This window comes from Lepidochelys olivacea (assembly GCF_965140295.1).
Source record: "Lepidochelys olivacea isolate rLepOli2 genome assembly, chromosome: 9".
Classification (NCBI taxonomy): Eukaryota; Metazoa; Chordata; order Testudines; family Cheloniidae; genus Lepidochelys; species Lepidochelys olivacea.
The window spans coordinates 92089147-92099947 of NC_140419.1; the positions used below are offsets into that span (position 1 = coordinate 92089147).

Genomic DNA, 10801 nt, shown 5'->3' on the forward strand with positions numbered 1-10801 from the left:
GGCCCCTCTAGAGTAGCTACTTAGCTCTGTCAAACGTAAAAGGCCAGCCACTGAAAGGCATGCTGGAAAAAAGTTCTTATAGAAGGACAACAGTGTCAGAATTAGTAGGACCAGGAAGCCTGCTCTGAGGCTAGCACCAGTGTATTACATACATTACGAGGAATAGATGTTTGCAAAGCACTTTGAACCTTCTGCTAAATCCTCACACATTAGCATGCAGAATGCCAAATTACAAACTAACTCTGGAAAACAGGGGCAAGGGTACTTCATAGGTCCTAAAAACTTCAGGTGAGGATGTTCATGACTTGGTCCCCTTTGCACTGCATGTTGGAGTATGTTCAAGGAATAACTGTATTGGAACCAGGTCCCTGGAACAGATTTTACAGTTCAGTTGCAATTTACAGTTTGATGTGCTGCTCTAATAAAAAGACAAACAAGTGACTTGCTAATTACTAGTGTCCGTTCAAGTACTTCCTCCGGGAGGTGGGTTTGGTCTCTGTCACTATGTCTACACTGGATCCCATCCAGGTATGCACTCGAGCGCCTCCCGCCTCCTGCTCCTAAGGATACACTTCTATGTTTAGCATGCTAGCTCAATCAGAAATACTGTGGGATGTCTCCACAAGTTGGAATTTCCACTTTCCAGCTCCGGTGCAGACATATTAATTAAAGGATCAGAAGGTAATTAAAAGGGGGCTTGACAGAAGTGGAACACCAGCAGCCGAGCTTCACCATGATCCTGCGTCAATAGACAAGAAAGGCTGACCTACCATGCCCCAGAATCCCAAGGGTGTTCCTATAGCCAAAAAATCCTCCTGTGATAAGAGACGGAACTTGCCCCAGGAAGTGCTTAATCCAAACTGGTGCCCATTTATAATTTTAGATTTTGTTTTAAATACTACCAAGAAATTAACTGTTCAAATGTAGCAGTTACAGAAAACACATTTTAAATATGCTGACATCTGCGATCAGATTCCCAGGGTCCCACTTTACCATGGAGCTGCATTAGGGTCTACATTGTTTGCTCTTAATTGATTCAATATGTATTTGGGCTACAATTGTTAAGTCACTGTATTTTAGGTAATTAATGAAAGTAGCAGCCCCATAGATGCATTGATACAAATACAACAGCGAGACCTTCCCTCCCCCGCCCCCCCTGCCCCGATACAGCTTTTTGTGGAGACTGGCACTTCAAAGAATCACATGGGCTAATCAATAGGCTATAACACACTACTGTTTTTTTAATTATTTTTTTTTTAATTCTCAGTTCATACAAAAATAGTCATTAGGTTTTCCATCAAAAAACTTAAGTAAACCTTTCTGTATTCAAGTACATTGGGACATCAGCTTAACATGCCTCATTGGGCCCTTCTAATACAGATCTGGGTCTGATTTTCAGAGGTGCTGTGTACAGGCCATTCCCAGTATAATTAAATGGGGTAGTGGGTGCTCAGTATTTTGAAAACCAGGGCTATATTTGCATGATTCTTCCACATCGGTGGAGCTTGTTTGGTTAGTTCATAGTACAACCTTGCCATTAATGTGTAGTTTTTGAAGGAGGATGTACATTTTGCTAAAAAGGTAGATTCAGGCCCTAATGACAGCTGTCCTAAAATCCAAATACAAAAAGCAAATGTTCTTAGACCACCATTAAATAGCAGCACAGGACACTAATATGCACAGTCCTCCCTGTCAAGCAACTCCTCTGTACTTTTTGCCCAAAGCATTCAAATTTCAGTGGTCACACCCCACTCTGAACACACTTGTCTGTAACATATCTCCATCTGTGCCTTTAGATTGCAGGTCCTCTGATGAAGGGACCTGGTATGTCTGGCAACCATCTTCCACTGTGTACTACTAGATAAACTATTCCCCTCTCTTGTTAAACATTGTGCTCCTAAGTCTGTCCCTCTACAGTGAGGTGGCATGGATGGAACTGGAGGTCAGAATTTAATTCCATTTGATTTAGAAAGTTATCCCCCCCGCCGGTACATTTGACCTTGATTTAAGGCTCTAACCCCAGGGCAGATTAGAGGGACAACAACTTGAAAGACACAATTTTCTGTCTATTTTACAGTTACTATTATCTACTTCTAACACTCAAGTACTGTAACAGAGAAGTTAATGGAAAATGTCCCATCTCTCTCCCCTGACCATGTTCAGTCTGGTTTTCAAGTCAATTTAAACAGCTTCAAGTTTGAATGAAAAGCCACCCTAGTAACTGGAAAAGCAAAAGCACCTGTTTTACTTTTTTTTAAAAAAACCAAGCATTTCAGAAAGTTTAGAACATACTATTTAAAAGTGTGCTTTAACAGCCATTAGAGCTTCCTGAAGTGATGCACTTTCAAAAAATTCAAGGTGATAGCACCTAAATGTAACAAAAGCCACAGGGAAAAATGTTATGTTCATTCCCCCCATGCTATTTATCAGTACAGAAACAAACCGTGAGACGTATCATTACTACTACTGTCAAAACACACCTGAAGCATGGAAGTCTATCTATTGCAAGACCCTTACAAAAGCAATTCAGTTTTGTATCATCCCAAAGCATGATATATCCTAGGACTTTTCAGGATGGTATTATGGTTTGGAATAGCTAGTAATGCATACTGCAAGATTGTGACCAACTGTGGCAACTCAGAAGACTGAGTGTAGCTAAAACCAGGTGTTAACTGTGCACTTCTTGGTAGCATCAGCAGTCAGCTATTGTGTTTGCTCAGATGACTTTGAGCTATTTGATTTACATTGAATTAATAGGCACCAACTTCCATATGGAGTTACGGATACATTGCTGCACTTAGTTATACCAATTGAACAGCGAAGGTAGTATTCCAGCTCCTGAAGGGTACGCACCAGCCCAGTGTGTGTGTATTGTCAGTCATGCATTTCCAGGAACTATAATTTCCTTCCAGCAGAAGGATCTTGGAATAGGAGAGGGGGTAGGGGAAGTGTACCTACTTTTTTGGTGATGCACACCTATTGGAACTTTTAGTTCTAACTTGCTTCCATGAAAGAGAAACCACTTTAACACTTCTTCCTCTGCATTAAATGCAAGCACTAAGTATTTGTCTACACTGAAAATGCTAGCGGCACAGGTGCAGTGCTTCAGCATAGATGTTCCCTCTGCCGCTAGGAGGCTTCTCCTGTCACGGGTAGGGAATTCCCCCTTGGCGTGAGCTTGTAGCTACCTCAACAGAATTCCTCCATCAGCCTAGCACTGTCTACAGTAGGGGTCAGGTTGAACTAGCTACATTGCTCAACAGTGTGTGTGGGGGGAAATCCACACTCCCAAGCAATGTTGTTGTTTCAACCTGTTTAGCATAGACCAGGTCTTAGTCACAATTCATCACTACAAGAGATGAGTGATCCAATTGTAATTGGGATTATTTAAAAGTGGTAAACGTTTGAGATTCAACCACTTGCAGTGTCTAGGAAATGCTTTATAGAACTATTTCAATTAACACAGCATTTTATCAGTCGTCCGGAGTGATATTTTAGTCACATCACAAGCCTTATAAACTGTCAACAACTGTAGACCTGTAATTTAGTTTGCACACACAATGCAAACAGCCTGTAGCTAGGTAGTTTATCATAACTCATTGTACTCTTGTAAACGTGCCACCTATGGTCATTTAGAAGTTTCACCACAATTAATGCAAAAATTCCACCTCTCTAGTTGTGAGCTACACTCTGCTCTCCTCTGTGGACAGAGCAAAGAAGGAACACAGATAGCAGGTAGCGAGGGGATGCTAGTTTTATTCTTTCAAAAAGAATTACACATTTTTGGTGCTCAGAATAGTAGCACTAGCTCAATTAAGTAGTTACTCTTCTCTTTTATGAAGGATATTAAAATATCCCCAGTGTGGAATGGTTCAGAGAGTCGTGTGCCAGGGGACACAATGGGTCTAGGTATTCACAGAGGGGTAATTACAGAACCTCAACCCACCTCCCCGGATCCGATTCACACATGTAGTTAAAGAAAGGCAAGTGTATTGGGTGCCTGTGCCACCACTTCTAGGTCAGCAGAGAAGTTAGGCGAGTGTCTAGTATTTCTTCTGCCAACAAGCAGAATGCTAGAAAAAACCACAAGTCTGAAACAGTTTAACACAGGACAAAAAAGGCACATTTTAATATGTACAGCAATGCATTTGGGCTATAAATGTACCCAACACAACTGGAAAAAAAAAATCCAATTTAACGTATGCTTTTATAATTGTTCAATGGAATCAGCCTCATTCCTAGCCACCTACCTTTCTGCATCTCTGAATGCTGCTATATACACACACACACACAATTAGTCATGAATGTTCATTTAGGCTCCCATGTTCAAGTAATAAAATTCAAACTTGCATAGCATCTTATGCTACTCAGCCATAAACAGGTAAGATTGCATATTAGCTTGAGTAGCCATCTCTTTCAATTCAGCCAGTTTTAGCTAGCCACCATTTTTATCCTTGAGACAGAATGTTTCCTAAGTTACCCACCCTGAGGGATGCCACAAACTTCAAAATGAACTTTTTGCTGTTAAGGTACTCTTCAACCAGAAATTTAGAATGTTGTCAAGAACAGTTTTAAAAACGTAATACTGTTTATTTTGCTTCAAAAAACATTTCAGCATTCTAAACATACAAAAAAAAACCAACGTAACGATGCAAATTTGTTTAAGTACAGAGTGTTTTTGAACGTCAGTTGCTGCACTTGCTCTTCACTCCATTGACAATGAAGAGAGGTCTACAGTTTCAGTTTAAAAAACTACCGCACTTAACTAAAAAAACCCATACACTTCTCATGCCAGCTGAACCCCCTTCCACAACTAAGAATGGCAGCAGAATGCTAATTTCACTATATACAGAAAGACAACTTTAAGCTAAATGGACGCCCACTGTAGTGTAAATAGATCTACCCTCACAGTGCATGCTTTGGGCCATGGCACCCTATGGAAGGTACAGCCTTCCAAAGTAATCACCCTTCCCTCAAGGCATCACAACTCTAAGCATGTACCACAAGAATTTGTCTAGTTTTTACAAACTATAGATATGTACAGTTTATAACCCAGGATTTGCTAGCCAATAACCATATAGTAACACCACCTTACAAATTAAAAAAATGCTTGAAACATTTTTAAATGCTTTGTTACACCAACAGCAAAGTGCACAGAGTGAGGAGAACACTAGAGCGCCTTTTCATTTTAAAAATGTTTGGAAATATGTACAACTTTGATACAGTTTCAGGGTGCTCACTACACCCATGGCCACTTCATGTAAACCAGTTACAATTTCTAGAGCACTTTTAGAAACTACAAGGTGATCAGAATCCAAATTTTGTAATTAAGCCTAATGAGGGCAACAGCACCATCTCAAATAAGAGGTGCTTCATTTATGGTGTTTCCCCTACTCTATGGTATTCACATCAGACAAATATTGTACAGTTTTATTCATCATCCTCATCTTCTTCATCCTCTTCTTCATCATCCTCATCCTCTTCGTCTTCTTCCTCTACCTTTTTCCGAGCAGCTTTGGCTGCTGCACCCTTTGCACCATCAAACTTTCCTTTAGACTTGTAGTCTGCAACATCCTGCAACGTCAAGAGGATGTCTTAATTTGCTCTAAGCAATAAATGTACAAGTGATCTATGCAATAGTAGAAATGTAGAGATACTAGCTTTCAGCAGCCTTCTCCCCAAGGGAAAGGCTGCTGGAGCAACAGTCTATGGGCTTGTGGATACCAAAGTGTACCTGAGTAGTCTAAGCATTAGGTTTGCATCCTGGGTTCATAATTTAGAATTTCTTTTAAAAGACATTCACATGTTACAGATGTTCATGTAATTTTATAGTGCTATTACAAAAAAAAAAAAAAAAAAATTTCTTCAGCAAAGCCAAAACACTACACTTCAGAAGGGGAGGCAACGGGGACTGCTATCTGTGTATCCCAGGGAGCAAGAGACTTGCCTGAAGTTTCCCAAAGGGTAAGTTCAGTCATTATATGGAAGTTTAAGTGTACTATACATGTATCCAGCATACATCTCATTGCTAACCAGTCTCTAGATGTTACAGAAGCCTTATAAACATGCCCCCTGTGTAATATGGATCTCTTCATTAAAACAAATTGTTTATGCCCACATCAGCTCTAATGTTACTAAGACACTCAAGCTACAACCTAGCCTTACCTTTTCATATTTCTCCTTCAGTTTAGCTGCCTTATTATTGTAAGGCTGCTTTTCACCATCACTGAGGTTGTTCCACATTTCACCAAGTTTCTTTGCTACATCCCCAATAGATATGCCAGGATTTGTGGATTTGATCTTGGGACGGAATTCTGAACAGAACAGGAAGAAGCCAGACCTTGGAGAAAAGTTTCATATTAAAATGAGCATCTCAGAATCTGAAACTGAAGATTAGAAGTAGGCAAGACTTCCAGCTCTTTCAGCCATCAATCCACCCAAATGATTCACAGGACTGGAGACTATCAACAGCTAGTGTTTCTGAGTAAGGGGAAGATTTGTTTAAAAACTAGTGAGACATTATATAATAAATTAGTGAAAAAAGTGTTTAAAATCTTGCACATTTTTCCATTTGCATTATTTGAGGCAGAGTGTTTTAGGTGCCAATTTGTCACTTCCTTTCTATTACTTCAGATTTAGTTGATAGAAGACATGAGTTTTGCAACTGTCCAGCTATTTTAGTCACGTTTAGTGCTCCGCAAGTTGAGGATTTCAGCTGTCAGAGCTTATAAATGGCTACTAATAAACCTATTCCATGTTATCACGATTCTCATAATGATTGTGTGTTAAATTTTCATCTAGAGAAAGCTACAACTGCAACAGCTAACTTTGAGTTGAGCTATTCATATGTAACAGTACTGTGAGAAAGTTACTTACGGTGGCCGTTTTGGGGCATTAGGATCCTTCTTCTTCTTGCCACCCTTAGCTGGTCCATAATCCTTCATTTCCCTGTCATATCGTACCTTGTCGGCTTTTGCCATTTCATCAAATTTGGACTTCTCTTTGCCTGACATGGTCTGAAAGAAGATACACAGCAGATGAGCACTCAAGTTAGTGAGTTTCCCTTTTCAAGTTGGAGGTGCGTGCTTATGGTGTCTTCACTTGTCCTTCACCTTGGAAGACAAGGGTTCACATCTAAGCTCACTGTCACAAGCGGCAGTCTCAGCAAAGGCCAATAACTGAATTGGCCTAAAGCCTCCTCCTTCTACAGTTAGCCTATTAAAATAGCAGGAGGTGGCCTCTTGGTAGAGGTGTGCAGGAAAAAGAAAGAAAGTATGTATGGTGGAGAGAGAGCCTAAGTTTCCAATGCAGTCTGAACTTTCCCGATCCCTAGAAATCGGAGACAAAAATTAAGACTGGGATGTGGGTTGAAAAGAAAGTTAATCCCTGATTTAAACAAGTGTCACAAGAAGTTACATTCTAGAAAGACAGCTGTCACTTCAAGAAAGTAATGAATTAAAATACCTTCCACCTTTCTGAGCACTTCTTGGAAAACTCTGCAAAGTTGACTGGAACCTCTGGGTTCTTCTTCTTATGTTCTTCACGGCATGTCTGCACAAAGAAGGCATAAGCAGACATCTTGCCCTTAGGCTTCTTCGGGTCACCTTTAGCCATCTTGACTCTAAGGAGGAGAAAAAGATAAATCACAAATATAAACTGTTGTATTAAGTAACCACTCAGGTTGAATATGGACAGAACTATGTGGTGCTGCCTCAAGAGCTGGGTCACAGATTTAAGTAGTATGTCAGAAAGTTACTTTAGGAGAGCTAGAGTTCACATGTAAGTAGCTGTCACTCAACAGGAAAGGTTCCACTGATTTTCCCCTTGTATAAATACAACAGTTTTGGTTACAAAGGTGTGCAAATAAGGGCCAGTTTTAAACATAATATCACCTGCCAAGCTCAGCAAGACTAGAAGGATTTGCTTTTTCTCCACCAAGTGACATGGTCAGTGCAAGGATGCGATTAACAAGTTACCAACACTAACTTTTGGGTGGTGTTCTTAAAAAAAAAAACTATAATAATAAAAAAATTATTTCCCCAGCCTCCTGCAGTAATATTTTTCATTTGCAGCCTTTTAAGAGTTTGAAATTTTAATTTTTATTGGACTAATATTAATATTTAATTGTGTATCCTAATCCCACATGTGCAATAAAAGTGAATTTCCAGAATCATTCCCACCCCCCATTCTGTAAGTTGCTGACAGACATACATTTTCATCCCCTCCAAACACTTTAAAAAAAAAAAGTGGGGGGGGGGGGGAAGAGGAGAGAGAAATTCCCGTTTGGGTCACATATTAAGAGGCTGCAAATCTGTTTGCAAAGTTTCAGATTAAAAGGCAGGGGTGTTTTCTGTTTTCACTCCCCCTCCTTTGCTTCCCGCCATCTTCCACCCCCCCTTTGCCAAGGTCAGAGCAAAACTTGAGGGAGAACCCCCTTTTTGCATATTGCCCAGGGCAAGGGGCATTTGCGGCTGCTGCGAATGGGGCCAGTGCAGCCTGGATGTGCCCAGCTCAGCAGCGCGCTCCTTTGCCTGAGACTCCAGTGGAAGGAGGGAGAGAGGGGAAAAAAAAAAAAAAAAAAAAAAAGACAGGTCACCAAGACACCAATAATTCATCTTCCATTTTGTGAAATGCTTCTTCATGAAAGAAAGTGCCCCTGAAATGAGCCCCTGTGCTGGCCTGGGGGGTGGCCCCGGGCGGGGGGCACAGCCTGGCAGGGCTGGGGCAGAGTGTGGGGCTCTCGCCCGTGCCATAGGAGTATCTATAGCCTTGGTGCTAGGCAGGGATATAGAGAAGTGGTTGCTGTTCTCCTCGCCCATAGCCGGCTCCATTCGCTAAAATGGCTTCTCTAAGGCAGTGAGGCTGCTATGCCTAACAAAGCCGCACACCCCCCTCTGCCCAACTAACGCCTCTCCGCGGGGGCTCCCGGGCCCCCAGCGCCCCCCCAACGACCCCTCTCCCTAGAAAAACCTCCGCTCGGTCCTGCCAGGGGGGGCTGGGGGCCGTGGGGGCTGGGGCAAGGGCAGGAGAGGGAGTTAAAGCGCCACCCCCCCCCCTCCCATGTCCCTGCCTAGCGCAATACTCTGTATAACAAAGACTCCCGTGCAGCCATTACAGCCCAGGCTGCGCTCAGCCGCGCCGAGGGGGAAAAGTGCAAAAAGCCCCCAACCGACCCCCAGCCACCCCGCCAAGCACAAGGGGGGATAGGGGGAAAGGAACCGGGGCGAAAGCGAAAGGTCTGGGCGCTCTGCGGGGCTCCTGAGCGGAGATTTCCCCCGCCTAGAGCCCCCCTCCCGATCGCGGTGCTGCTTACACGTCTTTCTTCCTTAGCCGGAGCTCTCAAGCGCCAGCCATATTAATGCCCACAGCAGAGGGAAAGCGGCGCGAGGAAGAGGCGGCTTGGGGCTTCAGCCAGGGCACCGGGGCACCAAACCCACCTCCCTGGGCAGGGGAAGAGGAGCGGGAAGGGAAGCGAATGAATCGGGGGAGCTGGGCTAGCGGGATCGCGAGTAAAAAACGGCTTCGCCGCGGCGCACGGGCGCAGCGCGCAGGGTTTATCCCTGTCAGATGCTACAGCGACAGCCATATTAATGCAGAGCAGACAGCGGGCTCAGCACTGCGCACGGCCGGCAACTTCCATCGCCGCCAGCCACCCGGGCCAGCGGCAGAGACGCGCCGCGCATTTCCCACCCCAGTCACTTTAGGAGAAAGAGGAGGGGAGGGGGAAAAAAAAATCCCTGCCCGGGCGGGCGGGCGGGCGAGCCCAGAGTTCGCCCCGGTGCAGTCACCGCATCAGCCCCATCGCTCCGGGCAGCGCGACCCGGGGGAAACGCTCCACACTTCGCGCGCCCGAGCGGGATACTCCGCGGAGTGCGGGCGCCCCGCGGGAGGGGGGGGGGGATCCGGGAGAGAAGACGGGATTTGGGGGCGGCGGGAGGGTGCTGCGCCCCTCTCCCCGGTACTTCCCCTGCACAGCTGGAGCTGCACCCAGGAGCATTTCTTGCCGTGGGAGCGGAGAGACGGGGGAAGGGGGAAAAGTTTTTTAATAAAGCAGGGGAGTGGGGAAAGCCCGCGGAGAGGGAAGGGAGAGAGAAAAGGCAGCGGAGGAGGAAGAGAAAACGGGGATCGGGCGCGGGGGGGAGGGGCGAGGGCAGCCGCCCCCCGAAAAGTTGCCCGGCGGAGCGGCGGCGGAGCCGAACGTACCTGTATTGTTCGCTAGTCTGGGCAGTAGCTGGAGCGCAGGGCACGACGCTGGGCTCAGCACTGCTCGGGCTCAGCCTCGCGTTGGCTGCCTCCGAGAGCGGCCTGATTGGCTGCCGGGCTCCGCCGTTTAAAACAACCTCCTCGCCCCGCCATTGGCGGGCAAGCTCATGAATATGTATCGAGGCCGGGCACCGATTGGCCGGCGCCGGCCCGGGTCATTCATTCAAAAGAACACCCGCCTGGAGAAGAGGAGCCGGGCGCTGGGCAGCTGGGGAAAAGTTTACAGCGTGAGCTGGGGCTGCTGCCCGGGACAGCCCGGCCTGCCGGCGCCCGCTGCCCCAGCGCCACACTTCTGCATCGGCCCCATCTGCGGGACCATGGGCTCTGCTCCGCGCTCCTGTGCGCCCAGCCCCGCGCCGCTTAGCCGGCATCTGCCCGCAAGTCCAGGGGCTGTCTAAAGCCTCCGGCCTGCGACCGGCTGCCTTCGGTGCATGTGTCAAACTCCAGCCGCAGGGTCAGGGCAGTGCCAGGCAGCGTAAAAACCGGAGCTGGCGGGCCTGGGGCGGGGGAATCCGCTCCCCTGTTAACTACGGGGAAA

At 45.6% G+C, this 10801-nt stretch overlaps 1 protein-coding gene across 1 annotated transcript; it reads right to left on the reverse strand.

The window, feature by feature from the left end:
• Positions 1–4100: 4100 nt before the first annotated feature.
• HMGB3 (high mobility group box 3) lies at positions 4101–10298 on the reverse strand. The gene is made up of 5 exons (XM_084638549.1): positions 10204–10298; positions 7465–7621; positions 6877–7016; positions 6166–6340; positions 4101–5574 (listed from the first exon to the last, which is right to left on the reverse strand). The coding sequence occupies exons 2-5, from the start codon at positions 7612–7614 to the stop codon at positions 5431–5433; spliced, it is 609 nt and encodes a 202-aa protein (XP_084494675.1). The 5' UTR covers positions 7615–7621; positions 10204–10298; the 3' UTR covers positions 4101–5430.
• Between the last annotated feature and the right edge of the window lie 503 nt (positions 10299–10801).